We start from the raw sequence: 23710 nt of genomic DNA, 5'->3' as shown, positions 1-23710 counted from the left end.
CAAATGCATTTGCTGGATCATTTTTGTCTTCTTCTATTGCATTTTAAGGGGAAAGTAATCGAGAAGTAACTGAAAGTAATCAGATTACGTTACTTAGTTTGGGTAATACAAAAGTTACATTACCGACAAAAAAAATTGGTAACTGTAACGAATTATATTTATAAAGTAACCTACCTCACCCTGTCAAGTGGTTGTATACATTATATAGCATGCCATTTAATAATGAATGATTTATGAAGCATTTATAAAGGCCTTATAAAGGGTTTATGAAGGCTTAATTAAGCCTCAAAAGTTGTAGTCCGTTTTCCTTAGTGAAGTCTACTTACACAGCCTGGTTTCTGGTCCCATTCAGCAGATCTATTAACTCTTGTCGCGTTGTCATATCAAGGTATGTTATATGTTTATCTGTCGCAACTTCAGCTTTGGCTCCAAGACTGAGATTCCTGTTGAAGAGAGAAAAATCACAATTGCACACAGTACACTGTGGTCACAAATGGTACATCACACATTACTTTGTGAACTCGTAAATGTGTTATTTTCCGGCTCACAGACATTGCAAATGGACAGATATCTCAACAGATATTTTACGGCTCTAAAGTACTATGTAACCTATGTCTACACAACTATGTCATTTTATCAAGTTCACACAAATCTCTAACGACACTGACACCCTAGAGCGGAACTAATTTATCCATTCAAAAATGGAAGCAAGAAACAAATATATTGACTCCCTCCATCCTTGTCTCCCACCCTCTCTGTACGAAATGTTGAATGTTGAGTTGTGCAAGACACTTTTGAGTTTGTAATAAGTGTGTGAGTTTAGATTTGGTTCTCTCTCAGATTGTAAGTGAGTGTTTTTCCATGTGTGCAGTCGAGTATTGGTTTGATTCTCTATGTCCTGGTTGAGTGCAGCGTGCAACGGAAAACGAAAATGAACGTATCTTATTGGGCAGTTCCAGGTTGTCCTTCCCTGTTTCAGTCTGTTGCCGTGTCACTCTTACCTCTGGATGGTCCAGGACATGGTGACAGGGAAGTATTCCTCCTTGCTGAGAACGTCCATCAGGTTCTTCCTGCTGGGGGGGCTGATGGTCCACAGGGAGTTGGAACTGCCCTCCAGCTCCGCCACAGCCACGTCCGCTGACGTGTAGGCCTCCAGGAACTGCATCGCTGACTGCAATGATAGAAGCATTGAAATATTACTACTCAAACATACTGTACAACACTAAGATGCACAAAGTCCCGTGTGAGTGGGACAAGACAGGTCTTTGTTATAGTAATACACATTAATTCAATACACAGTAATATATTCAAACCAGAATGTAACAGTAGTCAAATCTATATCATCACAAGATATTTGGAAATCTTGAGCAACATCTGAAATATTTGTTGTATTGTATGGCCTAAAATTATGATTTAGAAAGCAAGCTGTAAAATGGGTGGTCTTCTTACTGGAATGTAGTTGTATGAATTCATGAAGTCTGCAAAATCTGCTTTGCTAATGTCCTTCAGTTGATTTTGCTGGGCACTCATAGTGAAAATGGGCTGAAGGAAGAGATACCAACGTTATAATATTAAAATAGATATAAATGTGACATCTGACAAAAGTCAGTAAAAAAAAGAAAAACATCTACACACCTTCAATCCCAGAGCTATAGATAGAGTTTGGACTGATGTTTATACCAACATATGCTAACATTGCGCCCAGTGTGAAAAATGGCGGCCGAACTGTCTCTCTATATATGACTGCGGTCAACATGAGTGGCGCTACCTGAAAGCCTCCCAGGGTGATGGTGACCGACACGTCCAGAGGTTTGTTGACCACCCCGGCCACTGACTTGACCAGTGACATGAAGAGCAGCGGGAACCAAACAATGCAGATAAGAAGCATGACGATCAAACCTCCCATCCCATACTTCACCACCTTCTTCTTCTTCTGCCCACGAGGCTGGGGGTACCTCTGGTAAACAACACACATAAAATAATATAAAAAATAGTTTGGGGAAATAAACAATAGACTTTCGTTACAGTTTCTATAAATGTTTTAAAACTTTTGGGCGAACCTACGTAATTGGTGCCCCGTGTGAGGATTGTCCCGCATAAACCTGCTGTATCTCATTTCTACACAGCCTCTTTGACAACATACTATCTACTTCCACTCTAAGCATCATTCAGATATGGATAGGGAGGTCCTAGAGGAGAACTAACACAGCAGGCCCATGGTCCCTCACCTTCTCTGACATCCTCCAGCACTTGAGGACAAAGATATGGGCGTAGATGTCCTCTACACAGATCCAGTTGGACAGGCTGAGGGTGGTGTCCGTCCACACCCAGTCCATCACCGCTCGCAGCTCCGTCAGGAACGGGACCAGGCGGAACCTGGGAACCAGGACAACGTTAGAGCAATGTTAGGGCAACAATAGGGCAACAATAGGGCAACGTTATAGGCAATAGTAATGAACCAGGCAGCCAGGCAACCAGGCAGCCATTGGTTGCATGTGCCGTCACTGATGAGCAGTGTTGGGATTAGATACTTGGAAAAGTAAAACATTATTTATAACTTGTTACATTTAACAAAAAGTTACTTTAGAAATATTACTTTGAATAGAAAGTAACACAAAAAAAATCTCTAAATCTCACCGTTTAACTGTCGGAGGGAGCGAGGCAAGCTAAACAGGCTTTACCATAGACAGGCTACTTACTATCTCAGGTTTGATCACTAGTTTCTCCTTTCATCTGTGGCGATGCTTTCCTGTACTAGTCTACAAGTGCTGGATTATCATACGGGCTGCTTAATTAGTCATATATCCTGTAAGCCAAACATCTATACCTCTCGAACCACCAGTTCTGGTTAGACCGCACGTCGCAGAGCCATAGAGATGTAGAGAGGGCACACTTGCCACTAGATGTTGAAGCCCTCTATGGGCTTTGCTATTATACCTGTAGAAGCGATCAATGGCAAAGATGTGGACCTTCTTAACATTTCTATGGACATTTCTATGGAGAAATAGCCTTTCTTCGCTAACTCGAGAACAAAATGAGGAAACAATTTGAGATCGAATCATGGAAACATACGCCCCGTAGAGATATGATTCACACAGTCTCCCGGGTGGCGCAGGGGTCTAAGGCACGGTAAAGGTAAAAAAAAGAAAGAAGAGATATGGTTCACAAGCGTAACTATATTTATATTACCCAGTTTTTAAAAGTAACGCATTCCATTACTAATTAGTCAATCCGTTTACGTAACGCATTATTTTTGTAACGTATTAATCCCAACCCTGCTGATGAGTCTCTTTTCTCAGAAATTCATTCTTCATTATTGTCTTCTCAATTGGTGATTGTGGTCACAAGTGGCCTGAATAGCACTCACCCTTGGAAGAGGAAAAGATTGAGGTAGTTGTAACTCTTGGTGAGGAAGTTGCCCAGGACGCGGGTGGGGTAGCCACAGCGGATCTGATAGGCCGACAGGCCAAAGTAGATGCACTTGACAAAGTACCACAGCTGGGCCACTGTGTTCTGACTGAACCGTCTGGTGATTGATATGGAAATAATGTTAGCGTGTATTTTCAAAAGTAAAACATTGCGTTACTTACTAATGACGCAACTATTTAGTAAGTATTTAAAATATGTATTTAAAAGAAAGAAGGAGCTGGTTGTGACTAAATTATTAAAATTACTCAATAAATGCATGTTATTTCTCCACATTCATACCTCTCTGTGACTCCAGGCAGGATGAAGAACATCCAGAAGTGGATGCCGAACACCAGGATGACCTGGAAGATGACTTTTCCCATGACGGTCTTGCGGAGGTAGAGGGCTCGGTCGATGATCATGGTGCCAAACTGGATCAGCACCATCACCAGGAAGGCTTCGGGAACCTGGTCTTCCGACAGGGAGGAAGTGATGTCAGCTGCCGCAGAGTGTTTCTGTTGGGGTACAGGAAGTACTGTTATGTTATGAAATGTTATGGTATTTATTTGGAAGTTTCAAGTTCAAAAGTGTTCTTGTCCCTTTAGGGACAATTGAAATTCATTACACTGGGTTTCAATCACAAAGACAATGACAGTTTAAACCAGAATTTTAGCACTAACATATCATATATCAAACTTACCCCAAATGCCCAGAAGCCGAAGACGATGATGATAAAGTCCACTGTGTCGGCCAGGAACATCAGCACATAGACGTCTGTCACTGCACTGTACTCTGGGTGGATCAGGTTGTAGAAGAACTGACGGATGGGGATGTAGATCTCCAGAGTTCTACAGACATGCAAAGAAACAATGATCTGTTACAGTAAACAAGGTAAACAAGATAAACTAGATACCTTTATGAACGGTTAATGTCATTTTTATGAACCTTGTAATGTGTATGCATCAAAATCAAATCAGGCTTAGAGATTTACAGTATAGCCACCATTAAACAATTTATTATCCTGGATAGCGACTGAATAGTAGCCTAATAACAGTAATAAGGCACCTTCAAGTCAGTACACCTACTTTTTGACAGTGAAGCTCTTGGCTTTGATGAGCTGCTCTCTGAGTTTCTCCAGGATCATCTCCTTCTTGCTCCTGTGCTGGACACTCAGCACACTGTCCCCTCTCCGCAGGCTGTCCCCTCTCCGCAGGCTGTGGCCTCTCCGCAGGCCGGGCCGTGAGCTCACACTATCTGTGGAGTCAGCAGGTTTGATGAGGTTTGGAAGACATAGGGCTCACAGATGATATTGTGTTGGTTCATAATTAAAAGTCTAGATATTTCCCCCAAACATATCTAAGCCCAATAAGGGAGTTACTCTACAGACTTGTGACCTCACCTCCTTTGGAGTGGGCGGAGCGCACGGTGCGTTGGGAAAGGTGGGAGGCGGAGCTGGAGCTCTTGCGGCGCAGCGGGGTGGAGGTGGACATGGAGTGGAAATGTCGGGGGATGCGGTTGCGGACCGACTCCAGCAGGGAACTGCTGCCCTCCGCAGCCTGCTTCTCCACTGGCCTGGAGCTGGTCCTCTTCTCCCTCTCGTTGTGGTGCTGCTTGGGGGTTTCCTTCCCTCCTCCCCTGGTGTTGTCCTCATCCCACAGCCCGTGACACTGGAGGTCAAGACCAAAGAATAGGATGGTTAAGCCATTCAGTGTGCTAAATGTAACTATGTATCAATACAGGTAACACGTCAGAAATAACAACATAGTTAAAGGTGTAGTCCACTTTTTTTTTTAACCTTATTTTTTGAAAATGTTAACTATCCCTTTAAAGGAATAACCATGTATTGTAGTTAATAGGCATCACACCTAGTAAGACTTAGTGGGCACCTTGAGAATAGATCGGTGGAAGAACAGAGCTAGCAGCTGAACCAGGTCATAGTGCACGTATCCCTCCCTCTTCTCCACACCGATGATGTTGGGAGGATGGAAGGGTTTGGACTTGTCCAGCTCAATATTCTGGTTGAAGGGGAAGAAACCAAACTGGAAGAAGTACTTGATCACAATGGTGACCTGGTGGTACAGAGAGAAGGGGAAAACATTTAGCAGCTGCCTGAGTGATAAAATTAAGAAATAGCAACATTGTCTATCAACACAATTCATTATTGAGTACAGTGCAGTAACAGAGTATTATTTCCACACTGAACATGTTGAAACAACAACTTTATTTTTCATAGCTGGATCAAGAAAAAAGGGCAACGCGTCAATACAGGACTACTACACTGGCTCTGACGCTCGTCGGATGTGGCAGGTCTTGCAAACTATTACGAACGACAAAAGGGCCAGACGGATTACCAGGACGTGTACTCAGAGCATGCGCGGACCAACTGGCAAGTGTCTTCACTGACATTTTCAACCTCTCTGTAATACCTATGTTTCAAGCAGACCACCATTGTCCCTGTGCCCAAGAAAGTGAAGGTAACCTGCCTAAATGACTACCGACCCGTAGCGCTCACGTCAGTAGCCATGAAGTGCTTTGAAAGGCTGGTCATGACTCACATCAACACCATCATCCCGGAAACCCTAGACTCACTCCGATTCACATACCGCCCCAACAGATCCACAGATGATGCAATCACAATCCACACGGCCCTTTCCCACCTGGACAAAAGGAACACCTATGTGAGAATTCTGTTCATTGACTACAGCTCAGCGTTCAACACCATAGTGCCCACAAAGCTCATTACTAAGCTAACGACCCTGGGACTAAACACCTCCCTCTGCAACTGGATTCTGGTCTTCCTGAAGGGTCGCCCCCAGGCGGTAAGGGTAGGCAACAACACATCTGCCACGCTGTTCCTCAACACTGGGGCCCCTCAGAGTTGTGTGCTTAGTCCCCTCCTGTACTCCCTGTTCACCCACGACTGCGTGGCCAAGCACGACTCCAACACCATCATTAAGTTTGCTGACGACACAAGTGGTAGGCCTGATCACCGACAACGATGAGACAGCCTTTAGGGAGGAGGTCAGAGACCTGGCCATGTGGTGCCAGGACAACAACCTCTCCCTCAACGTGAGCAAGACAAAAGAGATGATTGTTGACTACAGGAAAAGAAGGGCCGAACACGCCCCCATTCACATCAACGGGGCTGTAGTGGAGCGGGTCGAGAGTTTCAAGTTCCTTGGTGTCCACATCACCAACACACTATCATGGTCCAAACACATCAAGACAGTCATGAAGAGAGCATGTCAACACCTTTTCCCCCTCAGGAGACTGAAAAGATTTGGCATGGGTCCCCAGATCCTCAAAAAGTTCTACAGCTGCACCATCAAGAGCATCCTGACCGGTTACATCACCGCCTGGTATGGCAGCTGCTCTGACTGTAAGGCGCTACAGAGGGTAGTACGTACGGCCCAGTACATCACTGGAACCAAGCTTCCTGCCATCCAGGACGTATTTAATAGGCGGTGTCAGAGGAAGGCCCAAAACATGGTCGAAGACTCCAGTCATCCAAGTTCTCTCTGCTACCGCATGGCAAGCGGTACCGGAGCGCCAAGTTTGGGACCAAAAGACACCTTAACAGCTTCTACCCCCAAGCTATAAGACTGTTGAACAAATAATCAAATGGCCACGTGGACTATTTACATTGACCCCCCCCCCCCCCCCCCCCCTTTGTTTTGAACACTGCTGCTACTCGCTGTTTATTATTATTCATATTATTCACTTCCCCCTACGTACAAATTACCTCGACTAACCTGTACCCCCCCCGCACATTGACTTGGTACCGGTACCCCTCAGTATTGTTATTTTATTGTGTTACTTGTTAAATATTTTTTTTTACTTTAGTTTATTTAGTAAATATTTTCTTAACTCTATTTCTTGAACTGCATTGTTGTTTAAGGGCTTGTAAGTAAGTATTTCATGGTCAGGTGTTTTGGTATTCGGCGCATGTGACGAATAAAATGTGATTTGATTTGATTTAAAAAACGATGAAATGGAAATCATAACGGGATGGTTCACCTTAATAATTTGGGTGAACTATCACTTTAAAACTGTAAAGGACCAGGGGTCAAGGCAGATTTACATTGATAAGAGCCTGACTAATGTCTAACCTGGCTTATTGAGTTACAACTAGTTGGCTGGCTAATCTAATTTGAATGATGCATCAACACCTGATAAACACAGCACCGGCTTTGTATTCCACCTGCCAGTGTTTCTGGAAGGATGGGGACTGTAGTGTGAGAGGACGACAGAGGCTCGTCTCGTAGGACGCTGTTACTGACTACTGCCGAGGACTGGTGATCTCTCAGGTGCTTACAGCACCTAAGTGGGTGCTACACTTTTGGTGGTGGAAGTTGCAGCCTACCAACAGAGGAGGAGTAGCTGTGAACTGGTGTTGCCTGATGATGTCTGACGGATGTTTCTCCCTCCCTGGCTGCACCATCGCTGCCACCTCCTCTCAAGTTACTCCTGTGCTGAACTGCACTATGGAAGACCATCTCCCAAGAACGGCACGCTTCCTGAATGTATCTTTATTTTTAATTTTTAAAGCGACTGATATTCTGTATAAAAACCACTTTATAAAATACAGTTGAAGTCGGAAGTTTACATAAAACCTTAGTCAAATACATTTAAACTCAGTTTTTCACAATTCCTGACATTTAATCCCATAAAAAATTCCCTGTTTTAGGTCAGTTAGGATCACCAGTTTATTTTAAGAATGTCATATGTCAGAATAATAGTAGAGAGAATGATTTATTTCAGCTTTAATTTCTTTCGTCACATACCCAGTGGGTCAGAAGTTTACATACACTCAATTAGTATTTGGCAGTATTGCCTTTCAATTGTTGAACTTGGGTCAAATGTTTCGGGTAGCCTTCCACAAGCTTCCCACAATAAGTTGGGTGAATTTTGGCCCATTCCTCCTATCAGAGCTGGTGTAATTGAGTCAGGTTTGCAGCCTCCTTGCTCGCACACACTTTTTCAGTTCTGCCCACAAATTCTCTATAGGATTGAGGTCAGGGCTTTGTGATGGCCACTCCAATACCTTGACTTTGTTGTCCTTAGGCCATTTTGCCACAACTTTGAAGTATGCTTGGGGTCATTGTCCAATTGGAGGACCCATTTAACTTCCTGACTGATGTCTTGAGATGTTGCTTCAATATATCCACGTAATTATCCTTTCTCATGATGCCATCTATTTTGTGAAGTGTACAAGTCCCTCCTGCAGCAAAGCACCCCCTCAACATGATGCTGCCACCCCCGTGCGACACGGCTGGGATGATGTTCTTCGGCTTGCAAGCATCCCCCTTTTTCCTCCAAACATAACGGTGGTCATTATGGCCAAACAGTTCTATTTTTGTTTCATCAGACCAGAGGAAATTTCTCCAAAAAGTACAATCTTTGTTCACATGTGCAGTTTCAAACCGTAGTCTGGCTTTTTTATGGCGGCTTTGGAGCAGTGGCTTCTTCCTTGCTGAGCGACTTTTCAGGTTATGTTGATATAGGACTTGTTTTACTGTGGATATAGATCGTTTTGTACCTGTTTCCTCCAGCATCTTCACACAGTCCTTTGCTGTTGTTCTGGAATTGATTTGCACTTTTCGCACCAAAGTACGTTCATCTCTAGGAGACAGAACGCGTCCCCTTCCTGAGCGGTATGACGGCTGCGTGGTCCCATGGTGTTTATACTTGCCTACTATTGTTTGTACACATTTGGAAATTGCTCCCAAGGATGAACCAGACTTGTGGAGGTCTACAATTTTTTCTGTCTTGGCTGATTTCTTTTGATTTCCCCATGATGCCAAGCAGATGCAGTGAGTTTGAAGGTAGGCCTTGAAATACATCCACAGGCACACCTCCAATTGACTCAAATTATGTCAATTAGCCTCTCAGAAGCTTCTAAAGCCATGATATCATTTTCTGGAATTTTCCAAGCTGTTTAAAGGCACAGTCAACTGAGTGTATGTAAACTGCTGACCCACTGGAATTGTGATCCAGTGAATTATAAGTGAAATAATCTGTCTGTAAATAATTGTTGGAAAAATAACTTGTGTCATGCACAAAGTAGATGTCCTAACCGACTTGTCAAAACTATAGTTTGTTAACAAGACATTTGTGGAGTTAATGAAAAACGAGTTTTAATGACTCCAACCTAAGTGTATGTCAACTTCCTACTTCAACTGTAAATATCCAGTATTATTTATTCTTAATGTAATACCTCTGTGTAGACGATGGCGGTCATCCAGAAGCGTTTGCTGGGCCTGGGGACAGACAGCATGGCCCAGAGGAAGATGAAGATGGGAAGGACGAGCGTGGCCACGGATGCTGAGATCATGTGGTTGAGGATGATGACCAGGAAACACACCATCTCTGAGTGGGCCACCAGCATGTTGTACAGAGCATAGAGCAGCTGCAGCAGGGCCGGCTGATTGCCGTAGAAACGCTCTGAATCCTCCAACTCCTCGTCGTAGAACATCCTGATCGAGAGAGGGGAGAGAGAGAAAGAGGGGGAGAGAGAGAAAGAGGGGGAGAGAGAGAAAGAGGGGGAGAGAAAGAAAGAGGAGGGGAGAGAGAAAGAGGGGCAAGAGGGGGCGAGAGAGAGGGGGCGAGAGATAGAGAGAGAGAGAGAGAGAGGGGAGAGAGCGATAGAGAGAGGGAGATGGAGAGAGAGAAAGAGGGGGAGAAAGACAGAGAGAGAGAGAGGGAAAGAGAGAGGGAGACGTGGAGAGAGGGAGAGACCGGGAGAGAGAGAGAGGAAGAGAGAGAGAGAGAGGGAAAGAGAGAGAGGGAGAGACCGGGAGAGAGAGAGAGGAAGAGCGAGAGAGAGGGGGAAAGAGAGAGAGGGAAGGAGAGAGACCGGGAGAGAGAGAGAGGAAGAGAGAGAGAGGGGGAAAGAGAGAGAGAGGGAAAGAGAGAGGGAGAGAGGAAAGGAGAGAGACCGGGAGAGAGGGAGAGGAAGAGAGGGAGAGAGAGAGGGGGAAAGAGAGAGAGAGGGAAAGAGAGAGGGAGAGACCGGGAGAGAGAGAGAGGAAGAGAGATAGGGTCTAAAAATTCTAAATCCTTTAGAATTATCAAACATACTAATCTTTAGCCTTGACTGGATCTCGATGTCGGGCTTTCTAATAGCTGAAAGGTGAGTATTTTAATTGGAAATGCAAGACAAGCTGCGATAAAATACAATACCTATTGCGTAGCAGATCGCTGGCTGTCAGCTCGTGGGTGAGCGAGGGAAACGTGCCACTCGTGACGCCCGACAGAAAATCAGACTTCTCGTCAGGCGTCACCACAACCAACCTCTTCTTATGATGGGCCCTAATGGATGAGGCCCGTTCAGTCTCCTCCCTGACCAAGCCTGTAGCTCTGATGTACGAGGCCCCCTCCCTGTCCAGGCCTGTAGCTCTGCTGTATGAGGGGGGGATGTCTGTGTCTGTACTGGGGAGGTCTGCCTGGTAGAGCTGGAGCTCACTGTGGTGGGCGTAGCACGGTCCTCTCTCCAACCCTGTCTGTTTGACTTCCGGGACGCTGTCCCTACTGTCCCAGTCCAAACCCCTGGACCTGGAGAGAAGAACCCCCTCATGTTCCATGTACAGCCCCATGGAGGTGGATGGGGTCTCAGTGTAGGAGGAGTGGGGGTCTTGGAGGTCCTGGTCTGGCTCCTCTCCTGTCTCCTCGATGGTGTCGGTGGTCCCCTGGCGGGAACAGAGGGCTATACACTGGTTGTGCTCACTAGTGGGGAGAGAGAAGCAAGAGAAAGGAGTGTTGATGTTCTGGAACTCATCTGTTCCATGACTCTTCATTACAGTATTACTAGTCAAAAATCCACATACTGTGAACCTACTGACTGCTGAAATAGCCAAATCCACAAGGGTGTCTACAGTCGTGGCCAAAGGTTTTGAGAATGACACAAATATTTATTTTCACAAAGTCTGCTGCCTCAGTTTGTATGATGGCAATTTGCATATACTCCAGAATGTTATGAAGAGTGATCAGAAAATTGCAATGAATTGCGATGTCCCTCTTTGCCATGCAAATGAACTGAATCCCCCCAAAAAACATTTCCACTGCATTTCAGCCCTGCCACAAAAGGACCAGCTGACATCATGTCAGTGATTCTCTCGTTAACACAGGTGTGAGTGTTGACGAGGACAAGGCTGGAGATCACTATGTCATGCTGATTGAGATCGAATAACTGACTGGAAGCTTAAAAAGGAGGGTGGTGCTTGGAATCATTGTTCTTCCTCTGTTAACCATGGTTACCTGCAAGGACACATGTGCCGTCATCATTGTTTTGATCAAAAAAGGGCTTCCCAGGCAAGGATATTGCTGCCAGTAAGATTGCACCTAAATCAACCATTTATCGGATCATCAAGAACTTCAAGGAGAGCGGTTCAATTGTTGTGGAGAAGGCTTCAGGGTGCCCAAGAAAGTCCAGCAAGCACCAGGAGCGTCTCCCAAAGTTGATTCAGCTGTGGGATCGGGGCACCACCAGTACAGAGCTTGCTCAGGAATGGCAGCAGGCAGGTGTGAGTGCATCTGTACGCACAGTGAGGCAAAGACTTTTGGAGGATGGCCTGGTGTCAAGAAGGGCAGCAAAGAAGCCACTTCTCTCCAGGAAAAACATCAGGGACAGACTGATATTCTGCAAAAGGTACAGGGATTGGACTGCTGAGGACTGGGGTCAAGTAATTTTCTCTGATGAATCCCCTTTACGATTGTTTGGGGAATCCAGAAAAAAGCTTGTCTGGAGAAGACAAGGTGAGCGCTACCATCAGTCCTGTCAGCAACACAATTCCCCAAATCATGAGAAAACTAAAATATAATTACTTTACACATTGGAAATAATTAACAAAAAAACTGTGCAAACTAGAATGCTATTTGGCCCTAAACAGAGAGTACACAGTGGCAGAATACCTGACCACTGTGACTGACCCAAACTTAAGGAAAGCTTTGACTATGTACAGACTCAGTGAGCATAGCCTTGCTATTGAGAAAGGCCATCGTAGGCAGACATGGCTCTCAAGAGAAGACAGGCTATGTGCACACTGCCCACAAAATGAGGTGGAAACTGACCTGCACTTCCTAACCTCTTGCCCATTGTATGACCATATAAGAGACACATATTTCCCTCAGATTACACAGATCCACAAAGAATTCGAAAACAAACACAATTTGATAAACTCCCATATCTACTGGGTGAAATACCACAGTGTGCCATCACCGCAGCAAGATTTGTGACCTGTTGCCACAAGAAAAGGGCAACCAGTGAAGAACAAACACCATTGTAAATACAACCCATATTTATTTTTTATTTATTTTCCCTTTTGTACTTTAACCATTTACACTTTGTTACAACACTGTATATATATATATAATATGACATTTGTAATGTCTTTATTCTTTTGGAACTTCTGTGAGTGTAATGTTTACTGTTACTTTTTATTGTTTATTTCACTTTTGTTTATTATCTACTTCACTTGCTTTTGCAATGTTAACATATGTTTTCCATGCCAATAAAGCCCTTAAATTGAAATAAATTAAATTGAGAGAGAGAGAGAGAGAGAGAGAGGGAGAGAGAGAGAGAGAGAGAGAGAGAGAGAGAGAGAGAGAGAGAGAGAGAGAGAGAGAGAGAGATAGATAGAGAGAGAGAGAGAGGGGGGGGGGGTGGTAACAGACTCATACACTGGATACAAAGGCCGTCCACCAGCACCATATTAGGGTGTTGCCATTGTAACTGCCCACTGTTTTACACACTCACCCCGCCTCTGTCTACTCCTCTTTTATCGTCTCCTGATCCTCAATATAATCTTACACCTGCTCAGAAAGCAGACAATAACGCCCTTTACAGTTTACACAACACTACAGTTGCGCGCAACATGTTTGAACAGCGCTACGAGAAAAGGCCATTATAGTCCTGTAGCCAGGAAGTGGATTTGATGACAAGAATATGACTTGAGAACCTAAGAGAAGGAGAGAGTGAATTATGAAGGGAGAGAAGATTAGAGAGTGAAGTACGAAGGGAGAGAAGAGTAGAGAGTGAAGGATGAAGGGAGAGAAGGGGAGAGTGAAGGATAAAGGGAGAGAAGGAGAGAGTGAAGGATGAAGGGAGCGAAGGAGAGAGTGAAGTATGAAGGGAGAGAAGGAGAGAGTGAAGGATGAAGGGAGAGAAGAGTAGAGAGTGAATGATGAAGGGAGAGAAGAGTAGAGAGTGAAGGATGAAGGGAGAGAAGGAGAGAGTGAAGGATGAAGGGAGAGAAGGAGAGAGTGAAGGATAAAGGGAGAGAAGAGTAGAGAGTGAAAGATGAAGGGAGAGAAGGAGACAGTGAAGGATGAAGGGAGAGAAGAGTAGAGAGTGAAGGATGAAGGGAGAGAAGAGTAGAGAGTGAAGGATGAAGGGAGAGAAGAGTAGAGTGAAGGATGAAGGGAGAGAAGAGTAGAGAGTGAAGGATGAAGGGAGAGAAGAGAGTAGAGTAAAGGATGAATGGAGAGAGGAGTATAGAGTAAAGGATGAAGGGAGAGAAGAGTAGAGAGTGAAGGATGAAGGGAGAGAAGAGTAGAGAGTGAAGGATGAAGGGAGAGAAGGGGAGAGAGTGAAGGATGAATGGAGAGAAGAGTAGAGAGTGAAGTATGAAGGGAGAGAAGAGTAGAGAGTGAAGGATGAAGAGAGAGAAGAGTAGAGAGTGAAGGATGAAGGGAGAGAAGAGTAGAGAGTGAAGGATGAAGGATGAAGGGAGAGAAGAGTAGAGAGTGAAGGATGAAGGGAGAGAAGAGTAGAGTGAAGGATGAAGGGAGAGAAGAGTAGAGAGTGAAGGATGAAGGGAGAGAAGAGTAGAGTGAAGGATGAAGGGAGAGAAGAGTAGAGAGTGAAGGATGAAGGGAGAGAAGGAGAGAGTGAAGGATGAAGGGAGAGAAGGGGAGAGTGAAGGATGAAGGGAGAGAAGGGGAGAGTGAAGGATAAAGGGAGGGAAGAGTAGAGAGTGAGGGTTGAGGGGGAGAAGAGTAGAGAGTAAGGCTTGAAGGGAGGGAAGAGAGTGAGGGATGAGAGGAGAGAAGTCTGTTTGTCATTGCCTACCTGGCCTGGCTGCCTCTGCTGTCAGCTGAAGAGGTGGACTTTAGGTCCAGCCCCTCCATCTTGCAGAGTTTAGGACGGGCACGCTCGCTGGTCTTGGGCACCTGTACGTTGTCAGGACCCATGTCAGTGTGGTCCAGAGTGGAGCGACAGGAGTAGAGCAGTGTGCTCTCTGTGTACGCACTGGAGAAATACACAGACAGATGAAGTTTGATGCAGTGTTCTACGCAGACAGATGAAGTTTGATGCAGTGTTCTACACAGACAGATTAAGTTTGATGCAGTGTTCTACACAGACAGATGAAGTTTGATGCCGTGTTCTACACAGACTATGGACTGTGCATTATCTTCTGTGGTGTGTGTGTCTGCGCACATATGGATGTCTGCATTCTTGTGGGTGTGGGCGTGTTAAACTATTCTTGTGGGGACCAGAAGTAAACAAGTACACAATAGTAAACAAACACAAATTTGACCAACTGGGTACATTTTGTTAGTCCCCACGAGGTCAAATGCTATTTCTAGGCGGTTTAGGGTTAAGGTTAGAATTAGTTTTAGGGTTAGAATTCTGTTAAGGGTTAGGAGCTAGGGTTAGTTTTAGTGTTAGGGTTAGTAGCTAGGGTTAGGTTTAGGGTTAAGGTTAGGTTTTTGGGTTAAGGTTAGGGTTATGGTAAGGGTAAGAGTACGAGTTAGTGTTAGGGTTAGTAGCTAGGGTTAGGTTTAGGGTTAAGGTTAGGTTTTTGGGTTAAGGTTAGAGTTATGGTAAGGGTAAGAGTACGGGTTAGTGTTAGGGTTAGCGGTTAGGGAAAATAGGATTTTGAATGGGACTGAATTGTGTGTCCTCACAAGTTTAGCTGACAAGTGTGTGTGTGTGTGTGTGTGTGTGTGTGTGTGTGTGTGTGTGTGTCTGCGCCAGGCCAAAGTCGAGGCAGAGGATAGAATGCCTGTGGGTAATAGTGCTCCCAGAGCAGAACAGAGCAGAACAGGGCAGAACAGAGCAGAACAGGGCAGAACAGAGCAGAACAGAGTAGAACAGAACAGAACAGAGCAGAACAGGGCAGAACAGAGCAGAACAGGGCATAACAGAGCAGAACAGGGCATAACAGGGCATAACAGAGCAGAGCAGGGCATAACAGAGCAGAGCAGGGCATAACAGAGCAGAGCAGGGCATAACAGAGCAGAACAGGGCAGAACAGGGCATAACAGAACAGAGCAGGGCAGAACAGGGCATAACAGAACAGAGCAGGGCAGAACAGGGCATAACAGAGCAGAACAGGGCATAACAGAACAGAACAGGGCAGAACAGAGCAGAGCAGAACAGGGCAGAACAGAATAGAACAGAGCAGGGCAGAACAGGGCAGAACAGAGCAGGGCAGAACAGGGCAGAACAGAGCAGGGGAAAAACAGAACAGGGCATAACAGAGCAGAACAGAGCCGAACAGAACAGAGCAGAACAGAACAGAACAGAGCAGAATAGAACAGAGCAGAACAGAGCAGAACAGAGCAGAACAGAATAGAACAGAGCAGAACAGAGCAGAACAGAACAGAATAGAACAGAGCAGACCAGAACAGAGCAGAACAGAATAGAATAGAGCAGAACAGAGCAAAACAGAACAGAATAGAACAGGGCAGAACAGAACAGAACAGAACAGAATAGAACAGAGCAGAACAGAGCAGACCAAAACAGAGCAGAACAGAATAGAACAGAGCAGAACAGAGCAGAACAGAACAGAATAGAACAGAGCAGAACAGAGCAGACCAAAACAGAGCAGAACAGAACAGAATAGAACAGGGCAGAACAGAACAGAATAGAGCAGAATAGAACAGAGCAGAACAGAACAGAATAGAATAGGGCAGAACAGACCAGAATAGAACAGAACATAACAGAACAGAGCAGAACAGAATAGAATAGAGCAGAACAGAGCAGAACAGAACAGAATAGAATAGAGCAGAACAGAGCAGAACAGAACAGAATAGAACAGAGCAGAAAAGAACAGTGCCGTTTCATGCTGCCAGGCTGGCACTCCTCAGTCTCAAATAAATAACAAAATAACACTAAAACAGACAACCGTGTGGAACAACAAGAAGCATAGAAATACAGAAAACTAAGTCATGTCAAACTCTAAAACATAGCTGCTGAATATTGAGTAATTGTACTGTCAAATGGTTATGTAACGTAAGTGTTTATCGCGTAAATGGTAGCCGTGCTGAGCAATACTTGGCTCGATTCACCAGGCTTGGGTTTTATTACACACAGATGGAGCGCAAATAAATCATTCAAAGACGTCTTTTACACGCAACGTTCCAATCTGATCCCTGAAAGAACATTACTGTCATCTGCACAGAATGACATCTTTCTAAAAAACTGCCAATATATAGCACCTGATTCCAGTCATTTTGGATTATTTTATTTAGTTTCCCTTGATGTTTTGAGTATTATAACGGCAAGGTACTAAAGTAGCATGTGTTTACTACTATATCCTTGGAGTATCAAGAAGCAGCTAAAGAGCCTTGCCTTCTATAATAATACTAATAATAATACTACTACTACTACTAATAATAATACCAATAATACTACTACTACTAATAATAATAATACTAGTAATACTACTACTTCTACTAATAATACTACTAATAATACTAATAATACTACTACTACTAATAATAATACCAATACTACTACTACTACTACTACTAATAATACTAATACTACTACTACCAATAATAATAATACTAATAATACTACTACTACCACTACTACTACTAATAATACTAATAATAATACTACTTCTAATAATAATACTAATAATACTACTACTACTAATAATAATACTACTGCTACTACTACTAGTAATAATACTAATAATACTACTACTACTAATAATAATACTACTACTAATAATAATACTAATAATAATACTACTACTACTAATAATAATACTACTAATAATAATACTACTACTACTACTAATAATAATAATACTAATAATACTTATAATACTACTACTAATAATAATAATAATAATACCAATAATACTACTACTACTACTAATAATAATACTAATACTACTACTACCAATAATAATAATACTAATAATACTACTACTAATAATAATAATAATACTACTACTACTAATAATAATACTAATAATAATACTACTTCTAATAATAGTAATACTGCTAATACTACTACCAATAATAATGATACTACTACTACTACTACTAGTAATAATACTACTAATACTACTACTACTAATAATACTACTACTAATAATAATAATAATAATAATACTACTACTACTACTAATAATAATACTACTAATACTACTACTACTACTACTACTACTAATAATAATACTACTAATACTAATAATAATACTACTAATAATACTACTACTACTACTAATAATACTACTAATAATAATACTAATACTACTACTACTACTACTACTAATAATAATAATAATAATACTAATAATACTACTACTACTACTAATAATAATAATACTAATAATAATACTACTACTACTACTACTACTAATAATACTAACAATACTACTACTACTACTAATAATAATACTAAATTCCATTTAGCAGACAATTTTATCCAAAGCGACTTACAGTCATGTGTGACTCCCCTTAGCTATCACCAGGATATTATGAATGATCATTTTTTTAAATTAAGCATGATTTCCTTTTTCCTCTCCTCTTTCCATCTCATCACTTCTTTTGAGTATCAATATAAGTATAAGAAAAAGTGATAACTGTAACAAAAAGTGTATTTTCTTCCATTCTCTTACCTGGACAGGCTATCATGAGACGCCCCAGATTCTTGGCTCTCCAGACAGGCACAGCTCTCAGCCTTGTGGGGGATGCAGTCCTGGCACGTCTCCTCCTCGGTTCTCTCCAGGCCCGACTCAATGGACGCAGCCTTGCACATTTGCTTGCGGTAGTACACGTGTATGCTCTCCCGGGAAGGCTTGTTCCCCTGGAATGTTACAACCAAGAGTGCCTGTTAGAATTGGTGGTCCTAGTCCCACTTCATATTATTAAATTGGCTGTAATAACATTTGGAATAGGTCATTCCAATGATATTACTATGATATTGCTAGAAATAGTTACCAATGCTATGGTTTTACTACAGTACGGCATGGTAAATAATTATGCAATTAAATGGTTTTGTTGCTAGGCAGATATACTTGTTCACTGGTAACTTTCACAAAGCTGGTTTCTCATCCGTCATTGGACGATTCACCTGGAGTATCAGGTAGTACACCTTGTAATACGATAAGCGTCACAAAAGATAGTCTAAATCCCAGTGGCCGTGACATTACCTTGTTAACCTCGTGCGTGAGCATACAGCGCTCGATGCGTAGCACGGTGGAGATGTCCAGGTGTTCCTGACACATGGAGTTGATCCAGGCTGTGAAACTGTCCAACATGGCCAGGAACAACACCCAGGAGAACTTGACTATGTTGAAGACTCGCTTCAGCATGTTGTCTGGGAACAGGGAGGAAGACAACACACGTCTTTTAACAGCCAAGTCCACATCAGTCTTTATTCACTGAGACGTATGAGTGTAACTTCCTTGATGCAGAGGACATTGTGAGTCGGGTTGAGATTTGAATCAGGGGTCGAGGCACCCAACCTAAGATGTAAACAAAAATGACATTTCCAATTCCACGTCCTGAAATGGACTTTAAATGAAATAGAATTGACTCCAACCCTGGTTTGAACTGCATCTACCTGATCCATCTGTTTTCATCTCCTCCTGGTCCTCCTCTTCCATAGGAACATGCACTGCTGGATAGAAAATATATTGAATATGGAATGAGTCAATGGAATCATACAAAATTATATCCCTTGCTGTGAAGATATAAAACTGTAACGCAAAAGTACCCTTCCAAACAATGACATCCCATAATAAATGTACACACGTGTTATTCAATCATTGCACCCACACTGTTCGCGCATGTCAATGAGTGTCTGCACAGCCAGACTCAAAAAATATTGTGTGACGCTTGACGTGCTGCAAGTCCCGCCTCTCCCATCTCCTCATTGGTTTTTAGGAGCATATACCCACGTGGGTGATTGAAATATGAACTGAGGTTCACACTCCAGTCCAGTTGGTGGTGGTAATGCACCTTAAAGTTGGTTGCCAACCGCCATGTAAAGTCCAAAGAAGAAGAATAAACATGAAGGAGGAGAGATTCCTAGAAACCAACTCGGTTGACCTTTTATCTGTGGATTAATTGAGTAGAGGACCTTGTGCATTTCAGGTAAAAAAACAACCCAATGTTTATATCCCAGGACAAATTTGCTAGCAACAGCAAGCTAGCTAGCTAAATTGTTATAAATGTTTGCTTATCGACCTGTCCCCAAATTAATATAGTTGGTTCAGAGTTAATTTTGATATTCCTAACTCGTGGTGTCCTGATCACGTCTGGTGTGAGGGGACATAATCAACATGCTCTCGGTGGTGCACATGGACCCATGCGCGCGAGCGGTCTGGTCAGCATGTAAGACAGTGTGGTCTTCTCGCAGACCTCATGTAAAACTATTTGGCTGAACTGAGAGACCGTACTGTATTCCAGCCATGTCCACAGTCAGTCCAGCCTTCATGTGGGATGAATTGACCATGTCTAATCAAACATGGCGTCCTACCTTTCAGACCCAGGAATGCCTTGGCCCTGCCTGGAGTTGGAGCTGGGCTGTGGGGAGGAGGGAGGGAACGAGGGGGAGTAGAGAGGGAAGGAGGGGGGACTTGGCAGGACTTTGGACCGGACACATCATGTCTCCCATTAGGGATGCAGCAAATCGTTAAGTAGGCTCTCTTGAACAGAAAAAGGGCACAACATACCCATTCATGGCTAGTCTCGGGCCTATAACGAGAAACCCTGAGAGGGTGAAACATACTGTAATACAACAAGTGCAGCATGGACGGATTGCGGCAAGACAAGGGTAAACATTGGGAGGTGAGAGGCCTCCCGAGTTGCGTAGCGTTCTAAGGCACAGTGCTTGAGGCGTCACTACAGACCCGGCTTCGAACCCAGGCTGTGTCGCAGCCAGCCACGACCAGGTGAACCATGAGGCGGTGAACAATTGACCTAGCGTCGTCCGGGTTAGGGGCGGGTTTGGCCGGTCAGGATGTCCTTGTCCCATCGCGCTCTAGCGACTCCTTGTGGTGGGCCGGGCACATGCACACTAACTTCGGTCACCAGTGTTCAGTCTGGTTACACCAGGCTATTTACACAGTGATCAGTCTGGTTACACCAGGCTATTTACACAGTGATCAGTCTGGTTACACCAGGCTATTTACACAGTGATCAGTCTGGTTACACCAGGCTATTTACACAGTGATCAGTCTGGTTACACCAGGCTATTTACACAGTGTTATGTCTGGTTACACCAGGCTATTTACACAGTGTTCAGTCTGGTTACACCAGGCTATTTACACAGTGATCAGTCTGGTTACACCAGGCTATTTACACAGTGTTCAGTCTGGTTACACCAGGCTATTTACACGGTGATCAGTCTGGTTACACCAGGCTATTTACACAGTGTTCAGTCTGGTTACACCAGGCTATTTACACAGTGATCAGTCTGGTTACACCAGGCTATTTACACAGTGTTATGTCTGGTTACACCAGGCTATTTACACAGTGTTATGTCTGGTTACACCAGGCTATTTACACAGTGATCAGTCTGGTTACACCAGGCTATTTACACAGTGTTATGTCTGGTTACACCAGGCTATTTACACAGTGTTATGTCTGGTTACACCAGGCTATTTACAGTGTTATGTCTGGTTACACCAGGCTATTTACACAGTGATCAGTCTGGTTACACCAGGCTATTTACACAGTGTTATGTCTGGTTACACCAGGCTATTTACACAGTGTTATGTCTGGTTACACCAGGCTATTTACACAGTGATCAGTCTGGTTACACCAGGCTATTTACACAGTGTTATGTCTGGTTACACCAGGCTATTTACACAGTGTTATGTCTGGTTACACCAGGCTATTTACAGTGTTATGTCTGGTTACACCAGGCTATTTACACAGTGTTATGTCTGGTTACACCAGGCTATTTACAGTGTTATGTCTGGTTACACCAGGCTATTTACACAGTGTTATGTCTGGTTACACCAGGCTATTTACACAGTGATCAGTCTGGTTACACCAGGCTATTTACACAGTGTTATGTCTGGTTACACCAGGCTATTTACAGTGTTATGTCTGGTTACACCAGGCTATTTACAGTGTTATGTCTGGTTACACCAGGCTATTTACAGTGTTATGTCTGGTTACACCAGGCTATTTACAGTGTTATGTCTGGTTACACCAGGCTATTTACACAGTGTTATGTCTGGTTACACCAGGCTATTTACACAGTGTTATGTCTGGTTACACCAGGCTATTTACACAGTGTTATGTCTGGTTACACCAGGCTATTTACACAGTGATCAGTCTGGTTACACCAGGCTATTTACAGTGTTATGTCTGGTTACACCAGGCTATTTACAGTGTTATGTCTAGTTACACCAGAAATGGAGGAGACTAAAAACCTATTGACAACTTGGGTCTTCCTGCTGCGCATCATACCTTCCTCCAGGTCCTCTGTCCTTGACTTGCTGCTGCTCCCTTCAGTGTATTTCTTCCAGAAGCGACGTTTCTCCTTCCTGCGCTCCTTCATGGCCGTCTTGGAATTGGTCATCCAGGCGTGGTAAACAAACTGTGGGGAGTGGATGTTAACAACCACACTGGTGGACTACTGATCCAACACCATGTGGCCCAGAGGGACTGTTTGGCTGCTTAATTGGGACACTTACCCATCCTTTAAGAGATTTTATTTTTAGCGAGTCTGGTTCATGTCGACAGACTTGCCATTGGTGTGCTTTATCGAAAGTCAAGCAATGTAGCCCAAATTTTGCTCACACACTCAAAACCGAAGAGTTGAGTTGAAATGAGTGTAGGAAATGTGTCCGAATTAGGCAGCCAAAGAGAATATACCCTAGTCAACCAACCAGGAAAACTCTAAAAACCATTGACAAAGTACACAATACAGAGGATGAATGAATTGGGATGTAAGGGAATGTGTTTATGTAGATGGGACCAAAAATGGCATTTACAATTGAATAAAGTGCCCCTAAAGATGAACACAACCCACCATTCCTAGTTTGAGAACAGGGGTTTACATTTTACTTTTAAAATGTAACCTTTACTCAACTAGGCTAGTCAGTGAAGAAAAATGTCTTATTTACAATGATGGCCTAACTGATTTGTTAGGGTTGATTCCATTTCAGTTCAGTACATTTCAGTTTACTTCCTGAAATTGACCCAACTGAAATAGTATTGATCCCAACCCTGTTTAAGACACAGTCTTAACTCCACAGAGAATTACCCTGGAAGAAAAGCCACCCACCACCACACGTGCACATCTCTCTCCCAAAGCACACACAGGGAGGAGATCTACGCCAGAAACAGAACAGCAACACAGTTCACTGAATTTCAACTGCATGCATCATCAGCGGCCGCCATTTTGTCATGACTCGGCATCATCTTGTGAAATGGAGGCGCGGCTGTGGTATTTGAACAGAACTTTACTGACATCGTGGTCATGTATTGGAGTGAGAAGGGAAAATGCATTTAATGTCGTGAGAAAGTGTCTTGGACTGGTGTGGTCAAGGATACTCACAGCATACAAAAAGGGAAATGCAAGATAGAGACCTAGTTGTGAGAGTACCTTGGCTGCCCTCATTATATACGGCAGACCAGCTTTGGGCAGCTTAATGATAGACTTTGAACCTCTTACTTCTACCCCCTCCTTTTTCGAACATTCTGTTAAAAATCGCGCAACTTTTCAGCGTCCTGCTACTCATGCCAGGAATATAGTATATGCATATGATTAGTATGTGTGGATAGAAAACACTCTGAAGTTTCTAAAACTGGTTAAATCACGGCTGTGACTATAACAGATCGTGTGTTTCATTGAAAAACGCAAGAAAAACTGCTCTCTGAAAGCTAAAAATAATTTCCATAAGTCACTTTCATGGGTTGTTAAAAGAGGACAAAATTTAATATCGACCTGCATGCAATTCATACAAATTCCACACGATCTCGCCATTGTCGTCATTTTCAATTGAATTTTTTGTTGGAAAATCCAAGTATCTGGCATCCGTTTCTTCCAGTCTCCACCAGGACGCTGTAAATGCGGACAATGGCAGCCATTGATTTG

General features: G+C 43.5%; 1 protein-coding gene across 1 annotated transcript in view; it reads right to left on the bottom strand.

Annotated features, from left to right (window-relative positions):
* LOC139420182 (piezo-type mechanosensitive ion channel component 2-like) overlaps positions 1 to 23710 on the bottom strand; it is a 213827-nt gene that overhangs the window by 2648 nt on the left and 187469 nt on the right. Inside the window, exons 32-49 of the mRNA XM_071169970.1 lie at positions 22078 to 22207; positions 19217 to 19273; positions 18804 to 18970; positions 18270 to 18457; positions 14477 to 14656; positions 10591 to 11133; positions 9626 to 9884; positions 5295 to 5477; positions 4808 to 5075; positions 4494 to 4662; positions 4109 to 4256; positions 3709 to 3923; positions 3368 to 3526; positions 2229 to 2376; positions 1769 to 1957; positions 1450 to 1542; positions 1002 to 1171; positions 327 to 443 (exon numbers count right to left, since the gene is read on the bottom strand). Coding sequence (XP_071026071.1) covers positions 327 to 443; positions 1002 to 1171; positions 1450 to 1542; positions 1769 to 1957; positions 2229 to 2376; positions 3368 to 3526; positions 3709 to 3923; positions 4109 to 4256; positions 4494 to 4662; positions 4808 to 5075; positions 5295 to 5477; positions 9626 to 9884; positions 10591 to 11133; positions 14477 to 14656; positions 18270 to 18457; positions 18804 to 18970; positions 19217 to 19273; positions 22078 to 22207 — 3383 coding nt within the window. The remainder of the gene's footprint in view (positions 1 to 326; positions 444 to 1001; positions 1172 to 1449; positions 1543 to 1768; positions 1958 to 2228; positions 2377 to 3367; positions 3527 to 3708; positions 3924 to 4108; positions 4257 to 4493; positions 4663 to 4807; positions 5076 to 5294; positions 5478 to 9625; positions 9885 to 10590; positions 11134 to 14476; positions 14657 to 18269; positions 18458 to 18803; positions 18971 to 19216; positions 19274 to 22077; positions 22208 to 23710) is intronic.

Source organism: Oncorhynchus clarkii, chromosome 11 (genome assembly GCF_045791955.1).
Source record: "Oncorhynchus clarkii lewisi isolate Uvic-CL-2024 chromosome 11, UVic_Ocla_1.0, whole genome shotgun sequence".
Taxonomy (NCBI): Eukaryota; Metazoa; Chordata; class Actinopteri; order Salmoniformes; family Salmonidae; genus Oncorhynchus; species Oncorhynchus clarkii.
This window is presented reverse-complemented; position numbering and strand designations above follow the sequence as displayed.